This window comes from Notolepis coatsorum (assembly GCF_963971535.1).
Source record: "Notolepis coatsorum genome assembly, chromosome: 2".
Lineage (NCBI taxonomy): Eukaryota > Metazoa > Chordata > Actinopteri > Aulopiformes > Paralepididae > Notolepis > Notolepis coatsorum.
Genome location: NC_140166.1, coordinates 192470892 through 192489282, shown reverse-complemented (window position 1 = coordinate 192489282; position 18391 = coordinate 192470892). Strand labels below are relative to the sequence as shown.

Here is an 18391-nt window from a genome sequence, read left to right as displayed (position 1 = left end):
CCTTGTTGACATTTCTTTGCAGGAACTTCCAGGAAGTGTATTCGCACATTCAAGTTCTGATTGGTTGAAATTGCCTTCATGTTCGCCACCTACTGCTTTGGCAGTGTACTACATCACTGTGCCCAGGTGACAAAAACGAAAGTGTGACTCGAGGCTGCCACGTTGCGGCGAAACTCATCTGACAATGAAACGAAAATGAAACGAAAGGTGTAACCGCCGCCTAAAGGTCTATCTACGAGATCTATCTACGAGACCTCCTGCACAGTGTTCAGCTGGCAGAAGACTCTGAAGACTGCAGTGCAGAAGAGATACTGAAAAGTGCCCCGTTCAAAACTGCTCATCCATAGGGGGTTGTGGGAAGAAATGTTTGGCAGTCGAATGGGCTGGATTATGTGTGAGAAGAGCACAGGGCCAGACAGCAGTGGGTGTGCTAAGTGATACAGAATACAGCATATGCACTACAGTTTGGAATCCGACACAGTTCATAAAGATCTCACACACTCCTACGCAGAGCTGTCTCTACTCCCGTACATCACAACCTGCAAAACAGCTCTGCCCCCAAGTGACTTAGAACTGTACCAAATACGGGACATCCGTGACCAGATTAGTTTGAAAGAAAATGCGGTTATAATTCTTCATTGGGTGTAGTTTCAAGTTTTGTTTTACTTGTCACATATAAGGTACATACATTACAATGAAATGCTTGGTTCTGTATGAGCCCCCTGAGATTGTGCTTCAAATAGTAAAAAAAAGTTAAAAGAATAAAGGCCAAACACAAACAAACAAAATATACAATATACAAACTAAAGTACAAAATATTAACTTTTTAAAATGCAAAAATTAGGTAGGGATGTAGTGCAAATCTTTTTAGTAATAAATAGATACAAATATGGTGTAGTGTTAAAAAGTGTCTAAAGTGAATGATAAAGGTGAGTGTTTGTTTAAAGTGTGTAATGAATGTAGAGATGGATACTATAGAGCAGGGGTGGCCAACCTTTTTTGAACCAAGATCTACTTTTTTATTTACCACCTAGCCCGAGAGCTACCAGCCAAAATTGTATATTGTAAGCCGTCATTTGAGGCTTTATAAAAGCAGCATAATGAACACAAATCTGTCAGTGCCGAGTCCGACCTCATCTTAAATAACAAACAGCATTGCTTGTTGTAGTTAACAAGGAGAGGAAGAGTTGATTTAGCAATTTTTTTTTTTTTTTTTTTTTTAATAATCAAATTTTATTAATCAAGATCTACTTGAAATCAGCCCGCGATCTACCTGTCGATCGCGATCGACTGGTTGGGCACCACTGCTATAGAGTATCACAAAATAATAAAAAATTAAGCTTGTCTGAACATTTACGAGTTATGCAGTGATGTAGTTATCAGAAAAGTAAACGTATAATTTTTTCTGCATAAGGAACCATTTATGGCTGCATTCATCTTTGTTTCCATGGAGTAAAGAAACAAGGCTGCACAGACATGGTTCTTATTTATACAAGAGACAAAAGAATATGGGGGGAACAATAACATAATATTATTCATTCAATATGTTATGTGAAAATAATACAAGGTAGCACTGGTTAGTTTACTTCCTCTTTTGGCAGAGATGTTTGACAATGGACAATCGAACAACTCTGTTAAAGTTAGAGGTTCTATGTAGGATTGCAAGTAACTGTCTAACTGTACACAACTGTTTCCACTGACTGTACATAACTGTTTCCACTAGAGGGCGCTATAGGAGGAGCCGCTAATGCTACCACCAAGTGGAGAGTATTTAAGGAGATGTCTCCTCCCCCTCTATCTCTTTCCCACCTGCCTCTCACGGAGAGGAGAACTCATGTACTGTTTGTTGCCTTGCCATGTAAATAATAAACCACGCCGATTAAAGGCTGAAGGTAGAAACCATGCCTCTTGACCACATTATTGTCGCCCCATAGCCAGACTCTGTCAACAAACTCTCTGTGTTAGGAGTTTGATGATACTAATAATGTGTTCTTATTTTTTAGTGGTTTGAGGTTTCCATGGTTTTGGAAGATTTTCAGGTGGTCGTTAGAAAACTGAACACCTTGTGCATTTCTCTGTGTATCTCCATGACAACATTATATAACTTTGGTGTCAACTGACAAACACAACACTTTCAAGTGAATCCTTCAATAGACGCTTATCACAGCGGCCATTTTGATGCTTCATAGCAGGGTAAACACGGGTGTAATTAATGACACATTAATAGCACCGGCTATTAGTTACACCTGTGTTAACCTGCTATGACACATCAAAATGGCCTATTCTCTGTATGAATATCAGTCAAGACACCCCCCCCCCTTACCCCCTCTCTCTCTCTCTCTCGTTCTCCTCATAGTGTCAGTGGTCCCATATTGGGGCATCCCTCCACCCTCGGACCATATCTCCATTCCGTATCCCAGATGACACATTCTGGTGTGTTCTGGCAGCTAACCTGCTGTATGCAGTTACCCCCATCCTGGTGGCCCTGCGGGTCCGCAGTAACCCCTATTTCTTCCTAAAGATCTCCCCCTTCCCTGGGCAGACGGGCCTGCCGAACAGCGAGGAGAAAGACACCAAAATAAATAAAGACAAGTAAATGATGTTCTTAACCATGCCTGGCCTTTGCAATTAATGAAACACCCCCATTGATTCTTGGCGAACGCAACTTAAAATGACCACTACGCCCTATTTAAAATGTCTAAATGCCTCATTTCAAATACCCAAATAAAAGGTTATTTTACTCAGCTTCGGATTTTGCTGTTTATTCCCTTGTGTCACTGTTTATTTCCTTCCTATGTCAAATGGTCTTCTCCTGCTGCCCCTGGTATTCACATATACATACACTGCTCCAATGCAATACCAATGCGGTTACATGTGTATATTACCAGGTCATTCTATTTTAGTGGTCTCATTATACTAGACTGCAATACAAGGGTTTTGCCTTCCACAGGACTCCTCCGGAGGGATTGAGTAGTGTTGAGTGCTATGTATAGGTTAGTTTATTAGTTAGGGTTAGATTTTTTTTTTTAAATTTCAGGTAATGGTTGAAGAAGTGTGTTTTTAGTCGACAGCGAAAGATTGGACGGGTTTCGGCTGTCCTAACTGGGCTGGGTAAGTAGTTCATTCCACCATACTGTAGAATAAAGTATATATAAATAATATATAAAGTTTATATATTAATGATATATGTGAAGTGTCAAACATATTGCAATTTGGTTTATTTGCTGACGATACAAATTTCTTCAGTTCAGGAAAATACCTTAAAAAATTAGCAGATGACATTGTAAATGAAATGTGTAAACTTAAGATATGGTTTGATAACAATAAGCTATCCCTAAATTTGGTAAAAAACGAAATGTATGATATTTACTAATCGAAAGAAGGACAATGTGGCATTATGTATTGACAGAGTTAATATTGAAAGAGTATCTGAGTTAAAATTTTGGGTGTTATGTTGGATGAGAAATTGACATGGAAGCCACATATAATGTACATAAAAGATAAGGTAGCCAAGAGTGTTTTTGTTTTGAACAAGGCAAAGAATGTGCTTGATTATAATTCTATGCAAATATTATATTCACTCATCCTACCATATTTGAGTTACTGTGTGGAAGTGTGGGGTAACACATATGAAAGCAACATAAAGCCATTATTTGTATTACAGAAGAGAGCAGTAAGAATAGTTCACAATGTAGATTCAAGAGAACATACCAACGAATTATTTATTAAATCCAGACTATTGAAACTTAAAGAGTTAGCTGAAATACAGACTTTATTAGTTTTGTTTAGAGCAAAATGCAGAGTATTACCAGCAAATATACAGAGGTTGTTCGTTCCCTGTCCAGATGACAGCAGAAGGAAATTAAATTTTAAACACCAATTTGCACGAACAACCTTAAAACAAAGGTGCACCTCAGTTATAGGTATCAAACTATGGAACTCTTTGCAGAACGATGAAAAGAGTTCCACTAATATATTTCACTTCAAAAGGTTGTGCAAAGAAAAGATGCATAGACAGTATAGCACAGTTTAGTATAATATTGCAGTTTAGCGTGTCAGGATGACGTAGCATAGAGTTGTATAGGCCAGTATGAGTATAGTAATATAGTATATAGCAGCGTAACAAAAATACAAAAATAAAAATAATAAACAAAAATAAACCACGTGAACTTTGGAAATTACTCAACAATCAACTAGGCTGCAGTAAAAAACTCAAAACCAGGTTCTCAAACATAAACATAAAGACGGACAACACGCTCATCACAGACAAGCTGGATGTAGCCAATTACTTAAACACTTTCTTCACAAACATAGCCACAACACTGGTAAACAAACTACCCTCCCACTCAGGGCAGTATGGGGTAGAACACATAGTAGCATACTACATGAACCTAGGCGTCCACAAAGACGACTTCAAACTGGAAATAGTAACTACAGATGAGGTACTCAAAAAACTGAGCGCCCTCCAACCAAACAAGGCCACTGGCCATGACAACATCCCCTCCAAATTCCTCAGAGACTCAGCAGCAGCCATCACCCCAGTCATCACACACATAATAAACCTCTCCATAAAACAGGGACACGTCCCCAAGGACTTCAAAATTGCGAGAGTAACACCCCTGCACAAAAAGGGCAGCAAATTAGACCCGGGTAACTACCGCCCTGTTTCTATCCTTACATCCATCTCGAAAGTCATGGAAAAAATAGTATACGAACAGATCGAAAAATACCTCGCGGAAAAAAATCTAATCTACGAATTCCAATCTGGCTTCAGAACATCCCACTCCACTGACACATGCCTTCTCTACTTGAACGACCACATCAAACAAGAGGTGGACGCGGGCAAATACTGCGGCATGGTCATGCTGGACCTACGACACTGTCAATCACACCATTCTGATTGACAAGCTAAAAGCAATTGGTTTTGATAGTTTATCAGTGAGCTGGATACAATCCTACCTGGAGGGGAGGGAACAGATGGTGGAAGTAAACGGTACCCTATCCCCCCCCCTCACAGTGAGCTGTGGTGTTCCACAAGGAAGCATACTAGGACCGCTACTATTCCTAATTTATGCAAATGACATGTCGTCAGCTTGTGACTGCAACTTGTTCCTGTTTGCGGACGACTCAGCCCTGCTGGTCTCTGACAAGAACAAGTTACAGGTTGAAAAAGCCCTCAGCTCGGAACTAGGCAAAATCTGCATATGGCTCGCCGACAACAAACTATCATTACACATGGGCAAAACAGAGTCCATTCTCTTCGGTTCAAATAACAAACTCAGCAAGACTGACGACTTCTCGGTTACAGTGGGTGACAATATTGTCACAAGGAAAGATGAAATTACCTACCTGGGTTCCATCCTAGAGGCTAATCTTTCCTGTGACAAAATGGCATCCAATGTAATAAAAAAAGTCAACCAACGAACGCGATTCTTGTACCGGATCTCCTCTCTGGTAAACAAGAATACCCTGAAGACTCTAGCAGGAGCACTCATTCAAGGGTACTACGACTATGCTTGCACCTCATGGTACCAAAGCACCTCAAAGGCACTAAAAAACAAATTACAAACATCTCAAAACAAGCTAGTCAGACTACTACTTGACCTGACTCCTAGAACCCACCTCACCCCTGCCCACTTTGACAACCTAGGATGGCTTAGAGTAGACGACAGAGTACAGCAACTTGCAATGGGCCTGGTCTACAAGATACACTACGCGACCAAGGTACCCATGTACATGTCAAAATACTTCCCAAAGGTCAGTGAATACCACGATCACAACACCAGAGGGAGCTCCACAAATCATGTAAAACCCAGATTCGGCTCAAACAAGGGACTAAACACGTTTCGCAATTATGCCACATCAATGTGGAACGCCCTGCCTAAAGCTGTAAAGGAATGTGAATCACTACCCACCTTCAAAAACACTCTCAAAAAACACCTACGTGAGACTGCAATTCGAAACTGGCCCCTACAAATGTCCTAACCTAGTTGTACAGTAAATGACCAAGTAAGGCTTTGTCAACATTCCAATGTACAGTGTAAAATGTGTGTGTGTCCCCTACCCAACCCCCCCCCCCCCCCCCCCCCCACCTCCAATGTACAGCCCTCACCCAACCCACCCAACCCCACCCCACCAACCTCCTCCAATGTACAGTTTCTACGCCAAATGTATATACACTCCTTTTCTGGACACTTTTGTATCTCAAACAGTACTGTATTTGCAAATCTGATATGTCATAAATGTATAGATGTAGCAGTACTGTCTATCTGTATGTCATGTATGTCATATATGTTATGATGAATTGAAAATGGGGGACCCTGGTGGAAACAAGACGAAAGTCTTTCTCTGGTCTGCATCCCCTTAACAATTGTATGTATTGAGATGTACTGTACTGTACCCATTCTGCAATCTGTTAATAAACTTTTCAATCAATCAATTCAACATAGAATAATAATATATTAAAAATATTGTATAATACTGTACCAATATGGTGTAGAATAAATAGTATGATTTAGTTATATTATAATAAAATAGAAATTAGATAGTATATAGAAGTATAATACATTATATAAGTGTGTGTGTGTGTGTGTGTAAATGAATGAACCTAAATATGTAGTTTGACTGATAGATAGACAAAATGGGTTTATTTATGTTGATTTAATTTGGTTGTGTTGATGTTTACATTTTTTTGCAAAATGGGTATATTCTGTTTGGTTTTACACAATATGTCTATCGGTGTGTTGTGTGGGTGTAGGGGCAAGTATATATAAGATTTTTTCTTCTTCCTGTTCCTTTCGGCCATGGTATTTTTGGTGAATTATATGAATATGTACTGTTGGACTGTGGTAATTCCATGTACGAATAAATAAAATGATGATGAATAAAGCTCATTTGGGTATACATTTAAAAAAAATCTGTCTCCCATTCATTGTCAATCAAGCTCCATATTTTATAATTGACGACATCACAAGTCTGAGTATTGCTTCTCTGGTTTCTGGCTTTAGGAGAGAGTATAGCTCATATTCCCAAATATTGATGAAACTTTCCTAAGCCATGGAAATAACATATTGGAATTATTCATTTTGGTGGTGTTCCCCTTTAACTCATTGACTGCCACACTGTTTTCCCATCTCTACTCAATGGCGCCAGCGTTATTGACCATTTTAGCGATGTTTGCTGACCCATCGTGTGTTCTGTATTATAGCTATGGAGACAATAATATGGCTCATTTGACAGGCATTGTTCATAGTCCAACACTGACTAACCAGTTAATCTCTACATACTTTAGTTTGTGCGCTATTCCATGCTAAACATCGCCCCTTTCCAAAATAATCCAGTATTTTTTCATAGATCGCGAGATATGGCGCATTATATGCATTATGCCCAAATCGCTCGGGTTGCTCGCCGAGTCGCCTGAAACCCCAAATACTTCCAAATCAAAGCCATATATCATATACATATGTGTCTTCACAATATCTTCAATGGGGGGGGGGGGGGGGGGGTCGTCTTACCCCGAAACTGCGATCGTTACCAAAAGCATGTTTTAGGTCCGGTAAAATACTACACTGTGATCGGTACAAAAGCATGTTTTAGGTAACAAAAATACCAGCAGGTTACCTAAATTAGACCTTACCTCAGTAAGGTACTCCTAAATGAATAAATCCCAGTCGTCCCATGGCGATCGCAATTACTTGTGTATATTGGGCATGGCTATTGAAGGATTTGGGGTGCTTTTTCAATGTATGTGATGTATAGATTGGGGGGAGGTGACCACAGCTAAAACGGTGAGATCGAAATGTGCATGGAAGACGGTGATAGAATGGTGACCAGTGGATTGAATACACTGCCAGCGAGGGTGTTTGTTGACATTCCTTGTAAGAACATCTGAGATAAGAGCGAGTGTCTCCCAGAGCAGGAGGGAGAGAGGTTCATCTTAATGAAACGTGAAATGTGTGTAAAGGTTATTAACGCAGTTGTCATGACAACACGTCGCATGACAACCAGAAGGCGGGGCCGTCGTTGCGACGACGAACATCTATAAGTCGAACGGTGTTAGCGGCTAAGGGCAGACTACAATCTGACTAGGACTGAGAGACTCTCTCCTCTCATAGGGGGGGGGGGGGGAAGGGAGAATGCCACATCATCATTAGCTTCGGCTAACACGAGGAGGGTTCAGGCTAACGACCAGGCCTGACCACTATTGGACATAACAGCAAAGGGACAATAGAACACATCGAAAGATCATTAGAATAGACTCTTCAAGGACAATACAATCTGTTAACATCTGAGCTGAGGTTTCTGTTTAGAGAAATAAAACCACGCTTTTCCTTGTAAGGTATTTCATGTTGTCGAAGTGTCGAATTCTTACGGAGGTGGAGAATTATTATGGTTTGCAGATGGTACTAACGGGGAGAGATAAGGATCTTATCAGCCAGTTGTCGGAGACGTCAGGACCATTAAAATGACACAACGCAGAGGAATTGGATGGAGCCAAACAGACAAAGACGTGATACTGGCCAGTTTGATCAGGATCTAACAGTTGGAGCCGATGACAGCCGGATTTGCAAGAGATGAAAACAACGGGAACAGTTGGTTGCAGAGAGATAAGAACAACGGAAAAAGACTTTTTCAATAATGGGGCGACAGTGGACAACAGTCATCGTGTGTGGGAGAATCATGATCGAGCAAGGCCGGCCAGCCCTGGGAGAGAGCGTTGAGTCGAGCGGTCATGAGGCGGACCAGCGCTGTAGGAGAAACAGCGCTTAGGAGAAAGATGTGAGTTCACTGTGCACATACGGTTGTTTTGATCTTTTAAGCCAAATAAAAACGAACAGATAGTGCATCCGTAAATAATATGAGCAGAGAGCCATGGTGTTTTGAGAAACCAAGATGGGTTTTATCTACGGGGAATGAAAAACAAACGGGCCGGTGAAGGAAGGCAGTGTTCTAAGGGGTTAATTCCATTTTTGTTGGTCTGTAATATAAGGGTTGTTTTCCTCGCAAGAGGCGGGAACGCGGGACTGTGAGTCGGGAGAATCTACCTACGTTTTTCAGACCTACCGTCATTTGGCATTCAGTCTATTTTTGACCTGTTCAGTACTTGCATGTTAGTAGATCATCTATTGTCATGTGACCTGCAGACATCATTATGACCTGTTTGGCCGACGAGACTCTAAGAAACAGTGGTTTTGTTGTTAGGCCTTGAAGAAGGAGGGCGGCGTTCGTTTGTTTGAGAGAGTAGCCATTATGAGCGAGACAAGATGGCCGCAAAAGGGGCCACGAGGAGGATGATACAAGATGGCCGTGAGCCACGAGGAGATAACAGATAAGAACCAGGAAGTGACACGTCAACTAAAACACCATCGAGGAGGAGTAGGTCGCCACCTAGTGGCGGAGGGGGGGTAGTGCTGGGGAGTTTTCATTACCCATAGGGGAATATTTAGCACAGAGAGTGGATTATATTATAATAATAATATTAGATATAGAGTTTAATTATACAATGGATTAAATAAGAATTGCACAGGAAGATGGTGCAGTTATTTGAATGGGTTAATTATGGAATAAAGAGGGAGTTTGAATTCCAGTGGGGCCTTCTCACACCTAATAGATAGGCAGGGTCTTCAGAAGACACATCACCAGAAGAACTGGCGCGCGCTGGGGGTCAAACTGGGATGAAGAGTTGCGCGGAGTGGGTATCGGAAGTTGCAAGTGTCACGCCGGAAGACAACAAACAGGGAACCGCCCTGTAAGATGGATAATAGGTGTGGAGAAGGTGGTAGACTAATAGCAAAAAAGGGAAGTCGAATGTACAGACGACTGCTGGTGTTGTGTTTCTGCTTTCAGCGGGGGAAGACACCGACAGCGGTGGAGACGACCAGGAGACAGATTGGAGGAGGAGGAAGCCGCAGGGGCCAGGCACCACAGCCTGGTACACAGATCATCCACAACGAGAGAGAGGAGACGGCGGCGGTGAAGGAGCAGATGTGGAGAGGACAGCCAGAGACACTGAGCAGTAGCAGACCAGGGGAGACATTTTTGCCTAGGGGACCGCGCCTGGAGGGGGGACCAGCTCAGGAAAGGAGCCGTCACAGAAAGGGGCCCTTGCCCTAGGAGACGGGACCGGCCCAAGATGGGAGGTGTACTGTAAGAGGGAAGGGAGCGCTCTGATTTGGACGTGGGGTGTACCTAATAGGGGGGCCGAAGGGTTTAGGTGTGTCGTCTGAGAAGTTGCAATCTGTGTTTTTCTCTGTCTCTCTCTCTCTCTCTCCTCCCCGTTGTTTATCCTTTCTGGTTTGGGTGTGATGCGGGTAATGGAAAACAAAAGGCAAACAGCAGACGGCGGGGCCCTCATTGTTATGAGTCTATTTTTGTGTATAATTAATTGAAAAACCAAGTAGTCTGTTGATTCTGAAGGTTGCTTAAAGTGGAAATGAAGCAGTGCGATAAATACATATTCATAGCATCACATTAGTATTTAGATAAGCCACAGAAGAAGTCACGTTATAAAAATAAGCAGTTTCTAAGAAAAAACGATTTGTTGTGTACATTTCTGAAGCATTTAGCATTATGGGCGCGGCCATTTTGTTGCTGACGTCATACCGTGGGTTGGGTGTATACACTCTGGTTAGCTGCCTATATTGAATGGGTCAGTCAGCAAATAAAATGTTGCCTACAAAACAACGGGACCGCGGTGGTTCTGTTTGTATTGCTCCTGGCTGTTCAAACTAATTTTACCATGTGAGAGAGAGGAAAGTTGGTTAATTTCCACAAACTACCAGTGAAAAAAACAGTGTTGTTGACATGTTGGCTCGGGCTGGCTGCACTCAGGCGGCGCGACCAGCCTGTTGGACAGGGAAGGAGGATCTGCAGCGAACACTTCATTGCCTCGGATTATGTTGTTGGGGTGGGATGTTTGTCCAGAAGACCACTAATCAGCTGAAGCCGGACGCGGTTCCCTCGGTCTTCGACAGACAGACCGGCGTTAGCTCTCGGGAGCGATCGCTAGCTAGTTGGCACCAGCCGGGGCCCGGCGTTAGCTCTCGCTAGCTAGTTAGCGTTAGCAACCGGAGCGTCGCGGAGCATTCAGCCTGCTGGCTACACAGCTTGTGTAGCCAGCAGGCTGAATGCTCCGCGACGCTGGTTGAAGTGGGTCTAGGTAGCCAGCAGGCTGAATGCTCCGCGACGCTCCGGTTGCTAACGCTAACTAGCTAGCGAGAGCTAACGCCGGGCCCCGGCTGGTGCCAACTAGCTAGCGATCGCTCCCGAGAGCTAACGCCGGTCTGTCTGTCGAAGACCGAGGGAACCGCGTCCGGCTTCAGCTGATTAGTGGTCTTCTGGACAAACATCCCACCCCAACAACATAATCCGAGGCAATGAAGTGTTCGCTGCAGATCCTCCTTCCCTGTCCAACAGGCTGGTCGCGCCGCCTGAGTGCAGCCAGCCCGAGCCAACATGTCAACAACACTGTTTTTTTCACTGGTAGTTTGTGGAAATTAACCAACTTTCCTCTCTCTCACATGGTAAAATTAGTTTGAACAGCCAGGAGCAATACAAACAGAACCACCGCGGTCCCGTTGTTTTGTAGGCAACATTTTATTTGCTGACTGACCCATTCAATATAGGCAGCTAACCAGAGTGTATACACCCAACCCCCGGCATGACGTCAGCCATGACGTCAGCAACAAAATGGCGGCGCCCATGTTGAAAACAGGGATATTATATTATATTTTTCAGACAAATAAGATAGATTTCACATTTGATTATAGAACCCTGTCTTACACAAGGTACACAACAAACAAACTAGGATCACATTGCTCACTGCTTCATCTCCACTTTAAGAATCAAAGGGGGGAATGAAGGATTTGGGGTGCTTTTTCAATGTATGTGATGTATAGATTGGGGGGAGGTGACCACAGCTAAAACGGTGAGATCGAAATGTGCATGGAAGACGGTGATAGAACGGTGACCAGTGGATTGAATACACTGCCAGCGAGAGTGTCTCCCAGAGCAGGAGGGAGAGAGGTTCATCTTAATGAAACGTGAAATGTGTGTAAAGGTTATTAACGCAGTTGTCATGACAACACGTCGCATGACAACCAGAAGGCGGGGCCGTCGTTGCGGCGACGAACATCTATAAGTTGAACGGTGTTAGCGGCTAAGGGCAGACTACAATCTGACTAGGACTGAGAGACTCTCTCCTCTCATAGGGGGGGGGGGGGGGGGGGGGAAGGGAGAATGCCACATCATCATTAGCTTCGGCTAACACGAGGAGGGTTCAGGCTAACGACCAGGCCTGACCACTATTGGACATAACAGCAAAGGGACAATAGAACACACCGAAAGATCATTAGAATAGACTCTTCAAAGACAATACAATCTGTTAACGTCTGAGCTGAGGTTTCTGTTTAGAGAAATAAAACCACGCTTTTCCTTGTAAGGTATTTCACGTTGTCAAAGTGTCGAATTCTTACGGAGGTGGAGAATTATTATGGTTTGCGGATGGTACTAACGGGGAGAGATAAGGATCTTATCAGCCAGTTGTCGGAGACGTCAGGACCATTAAAATGACACAACGCAGAGGAATTGGATGGAGCCAAACAGACGAAGACGTGATACTGGCCAGTTTGATCAGGATCTAACACTATCATAGGGGAAAGAATAGGTCTGAGGCACCAAATCTCCAACCGATTGCTATGTGCTAATCCACTCCGAGGCGGAAGCAGCCGGAGGTAACTCAGTACTGGAAGACAACTGATATCCCCAGTTCAAATGGTAGGCGATACTGCCACCTGGCGGGATTTGATCATCATTGCAATTTCAATGTAGGCAGCTGTGCCAGGGAGACACATGCAGCTCCGAGTGAGTGTTTAGAACGAAGATCAAAGGAACCAAAAACGAGTATACACATTTTTGGCGCTCTAGTGTTGGTGACGAAAGACGAGTATACTCGTTTTTGACGCCCAATGTAAGCAGATGCCACTTATATGCCACTTATGATCACCCAGAGCTGGCAGACAAGGTGGTGCCGGTCGGTGGATGTATTTCCATCTCGACAGCAGGTCTCATCTCTCACCCACGTGTTTGGTGAAAAATATTGTACCTCTGCTTTCTACCTCTCTGCCCCGTCTGACCTTTAAGAAGATGGTTTATTTCTTCCAGTTTAAATAGGTAAGACAAGCTGTACTGCCCCCCTCTCCAGAAAGCTCCATTCTCCTAATCTCCTCTCTTCATTCTCTCCCTTCCTCTCCTACAGTAAAGCAACTGTATGTTATCTATGTGTGTGACCTAGTAAACAAACAGCCTGTTTCTCATCCCATTGTTCTCCTATAAAAAAGTCACAAACCGACTCCCTTGGATTTTGTTTGTTGTGTGTATGTTTTCTTCTCTCTGTAGATACACAACAGCGTTTAAACCATTACCAAGGGGAAGGTATGTATATTGTTCACACAATTGATGTGTTGTTTTATAATCCTCTTATCGAGATCATGGGTTCTCTTTTTCCAACTCGGGAATCAAGAAATATATTCTTGTTCTAGTTCCCATTTTGTTCAAGGATGTCTACTACAAAAAAACACTGCTCTAGAGACACAGTCGCAAAAAGTTCTTTCACTCTTTTTAAGGGGTGGGGGGTAGAGGGGTAGGGGTTGCTTGTGCTCAAGATTAAAACACAACACAGACAGCCTCACACACACTGACCACAGGCGCCACATTGTACACCCAGAAGTATATTTCACCATGCAATGCTATTTGTAGCCTACTGTACATTACAAACGGTGCTTAAAAGAATATACAGATCAGATCATTCACATACTAACCTTATATTTGGGTAATGTGTATACAATATCCATGTAATGTTGAATAATTTGCAAGGCAACTGAAAAACACTGAATACTGGGTCCTACTAATCACCCCAAAGTACCAGAAAATACCCTAAAGTACCCCAAAATACCCCAAAGTGAATACTGTCTGTATTGATATCCTGGGTGCGATTTCCTATGCATGCAATTTTGATGCAATTCAGATATATTTGCATCTGCAACAACTGTGACAAGAGAAAGATGGAGGAGAGAGTGTTTCCAACGCATAGATAATGAGCTCTAAAACAGCTGTGTAGCCCATCTATTCAATTCTACCCCATCAATAAACCACTAGCCCACTCATACATAATTACCCCCTATACCTAGCTCAGCTGAGTAATGGACAGAGAGATAGATATATAGATAGAGAGATGGACGGAGAGAGAGAGAGAGAAAATTAGAGCGCTTGGGAGAGACTGAGTGATAGAGTAATTAATTATATTCACTCTACCTCAGCAGCTTGCTCATGCTGAATGTGGCATTGGTCTTGCTTGCACATGCTAGCAATGCATTTTGTGTGTGCGTGTGTGACAGGCTCTAAATCAATGAGAAGCATCCTGAAATCAATTAGTCTGTCCTTTCCAAACAGCTCTGTGATCCCATGATATGAGTCACAGGGGATCCTTGCTGCAGATGTCTGCTCAGCTGTGCAACTGGCCCGGAGAGCTGTGGTTTGATTGATTGATTGATTGAAAACTTTATTAACAGATTGCAGAATGGGTACAGTACAGTACAGCTCAATACACACAATTGTTAAGGGGATGCAGACCAGAGAAAGACTTTCATCTTGTTTACATCAGGGTCCCCCATTTTCAATTCATCAGGACATATGACATACATGACATACAGATAGACAGTACTACATCTTTTTTTTTTTATCCACTTTTTCTCCCATTTTTCTATATTTTCTCCCATCCCAATTTCGTATCATCCAATTCAACCCTCCCCTGTCACGAACGCTGTTTCTTGCCTCCCACAAGCCGGCTGCAATGTGGACTAAGTCATACATAGCACAAGTCCCCTCCGGTACTTGAGGTAACAGCAGTCGCATCTTTTCACCTGCGCAGCTCGATCTCTCAGTGTCGAGGAGTAACGCGTGGGAGGCTCACGCTGCCCCCGACACTTCCTGATTCTACTGCGCAGGCGCACCAACCGACTTGTAGGAGTCGCTTGTTCACAACGTTCGATCCCCACCCTTCAGTTTTCCCTCCCCGTAATACGGCCAATGTGTATTACTGCGGACGACCAGCTAAACTGAAAACAATGTGGAGAGCTGGATTCGAACACACGAATCCCAGCGTCTCCACACTGGTGGCGAGTGCCTTGCCCACTACACCACCTAGCCGCCCAGACAGTACTACATCTATACATTTATGATATACCAGATTTGCAAATACAGTACTGTTTGTGATACAAAAAGAGTCCAGAAAAGGGAGTATATACATTTGACGTAAAAACTGTACATTGGAGGAGGTTGGGTGGGGTTGGGGGGGGGGGGGGGGGGGGTTGGGTAGGAGGGGTTGGGGGGGGAAACACTGTACAACTGTACAAGCAAAACTGTACATTGGAATATTGACAACCATACTAGGTAATTTACTGTACATTGGAGGGGGTTGGGGGGGGGGGAACACTGTACAAACAAGCAAAACTGTACATTGGAATATTGACAAAACCATACTAGGTAATTTACTGTACATTGGAGGGGGTTGGGTTAGGACATTTACAGGGGCCAGTTTCGAATTGCAGTCTCCCGTAGGTGTTCTTTGAGAGCGGTTTTGAAAGTGGGTAGTGATTCACATTCCTTTACAGCTTTAGGTAGGTGAAAAGTTGAGCAGAGTTCCATTGCTACAACACTGAAAGGAAAAATGCAATAAACAATAAATCCCCATATGCTGGCAAGAACCGTTATTACAGGCTATGGGCCATGAGTGTGGACTTTTTTTCTTTCTCCCAATACAATCAATTGTGTTTAATTGATTGGGGTGTGTGGTCCTTGTGTCATGGGCTTCGATTTCGTTGTGTATGTCATAAATGTCACTATGAATTGAAAATGGGGGACCCTGATGTAAACAAGACAAACGTCTTTCTCTGGTCTGCATCCCCTTAACAATTGTGTGTATTGAGCCGTACTGTATTGTACCCATTCTGCAATCTGTTAAATAAAGTTTTCAATCAATCAATCAATCAATCAATCAATCAAAGACCCCGATGTAAACAAGACGAAAGTATTTTTCTGGTCTGCATCCTCTTAGCAGTTTGTTTTATATTGAGCCGTACTGTATTGTACCCATTCTGCAATCTGTTAATAAAGTTATCAATCAATCATTTAGATTTCTAGAAAAAGCCGTTGGTGGAAACAAGTTTACTTTGGAGACTTCGATCACATTAACTCATTTGCAATGAGTACATGACATGAATAAGCCTTATTCATTTCAGCGGCGCTCACAACCAACGCTTCAAATGATCACAGTATACGCGGGGTAACCATCTTGCGAACCCACAAGTATATCAAAGGGTTGTTGTACCGTAGTTGTATTTACCGATTTAAAAGGTTTATGGAGGATGCGGGCATCGATCCCGCTACTTCTCGCATGCTAAGCGAGCGCTCTACCATTTGAGCTAATCCCCCTCCTGCCCGACAGAGGGAAAATCCTGTATATAAAGCCGCAATAACATGTTATACCCGCAAGGGGTCACTGTGCAGTTGGTTTCCTATTATTGCAATTCACATATTTCGCTGTCCTTTATGTATTTAATTATTTAACATGAGATTAATAATATTCTATTCATCTACATAAAATGAAACAATCATGTGAACTAAAGGCTACTCCTTTGTCAAATGCATTATGCATTATGGTGAGACACTGGACACTTATTATTGTATGATCTAAGTCCTACAAATTAAATGTTCCGAGTTCGAAAATGTAAAATGTACACTGTAATCGATCAGTTGTACATTCGAAATGCTGCTACGTCATTACAGGACTGCGCGACCTACCACACCGTCGATTCCCCCGCAGTATTGCGAGGGATCAGTAAATGGGACACAAACGCCAAATGCAGGAGAGTGAGAGAAGGGGGAGATGAGTCCTGCACCAGCACCAGCGCATCATTAGCCCAGCGGGAGCAACGAGTCCGACGCACCTCAATACATACTGCTACTTCGATCAAGTAATAGTAATGATGGTAAGTTCTCTTCTCTGGTCGACTGGTTGGCTCGGGTCTGCGCATTATGCAGTCTCTAGACTGCATGAAAAGTGTATTCATAATGAGCTAACCTTGGAGATTTGGGGCCGAGGTAGAAATGATGCAGCAATGTTGGTTTAGTGTGCATATAATGTAAACTAGCATTGTGTTGACTCTATAGCCAAACTGCTTCTCTATTTATTGTGTCTGCTGCAATTTCATATTTTTTTTTTTATTATTGCCTGAAAGTATACAAGCAATACTGTTATTAGGCCAAAAGTTGCCCCCCAATTTTGTTCTATTATATATAATTCCTTCACCGACCGAGCCCAAACAAGCTTCTTGTATATGAGCATTCAACCACATTTATTTTCTCATGAGAAACCAATACCATCTCTGTGTTTCATGCAGCCTTTAAATGTGTTATTTTATAGAGGGGGAACTCAAACACAAGCCTCCCATGAGTGCACTGCGCATTCGCACAGCGCACAAGCCTCAACCCCATCCATAATCCACAGAGAGCCTGTCTAAAGATAATGGGTACTTGACCAGAATTAGTATCTTTAACTTCTATGGGGTTACAGTCTATCTAGCCTGTAGCTGATTGGCTATTGGGAATTGAATGAGCATAGTAGATCTCAGGACCTGCCTGCATTTAACACAGATTGATGAATTATGATTTTCGATTACGCTGGTGTTGTATGCAGGTCTGTGGTGTGACACGATATTGGACCACAAACAACTACACTGTAAAATAACATCAAACACGTTCTCAATTGCTTCACTGGGACCATTTCCATAATTCTGTCTACTTCAAGATTCAAGAGTTGTATTCATCACATACATACCAGGGCATACCCGCTTCAATTGTGCAATAAAAACAATAGTATTAGTAATAATAATAATAAAAAAAGATAACTAGATTAGACATGGTAAATAGACATGTTAATAAATTGCTTAAAGGCACTGGATCCTATGTACATACCTATACAATGTGCAGTTTTTCTTCTATGTCCCTATGCTATACTTGCTGTTAATAACTATACTATATAACAATCACAACAAGTTATTTTCTTAAAGTGTCCTTTTCCTTCCTTTAAAGTGACATTTTCTTGTGTGTTTAAAGTGACCTGTGGTACGTTTGTGTGTGTGCGAGTGCAGAATGTTGTGTTGTGTGTGTGTATGTGTGTGTTCATGTGTGCTTGTGTGTGGAGAGATCAGTGTTCATTGTTTTGATGGCCTAAGGGAAGAGCCTCTCTGTTCTCTGTCTACCTTGCTGTGTCTATGTATGCACTGTAGTTTAACACATTATTGAAAATCCAATATTATATTTCAGACAATTGCAT

At 42.6% G+C, this 18391-nt stretch overlaps 1 protein-coding gene across 1 annotated transcript in view; it reads left to right on the top strand.

The window, feature by feature from the left end:
* The window catches only part of tm6sf2b (transmembrane 6 superfamily member 2b), a gene marked incomplete at both ends in the record, with an annotated part of 29008 nt that extends 26412 nt beyond the window's left edge, over positions 1-2596 (top strand). Inside the window, one exon of the mRNA XM_084308009.1 lies at positions 2357-2596. Within this exon, the coding sequence (XP_084164135.1) occupies positions 2357-2596 (240 nt within the window). The remainder of the gene's footprint in view (positions 1-2356) is intronic.
* Positions 2597-18391: the final 15795 nt, after the last annotated feature.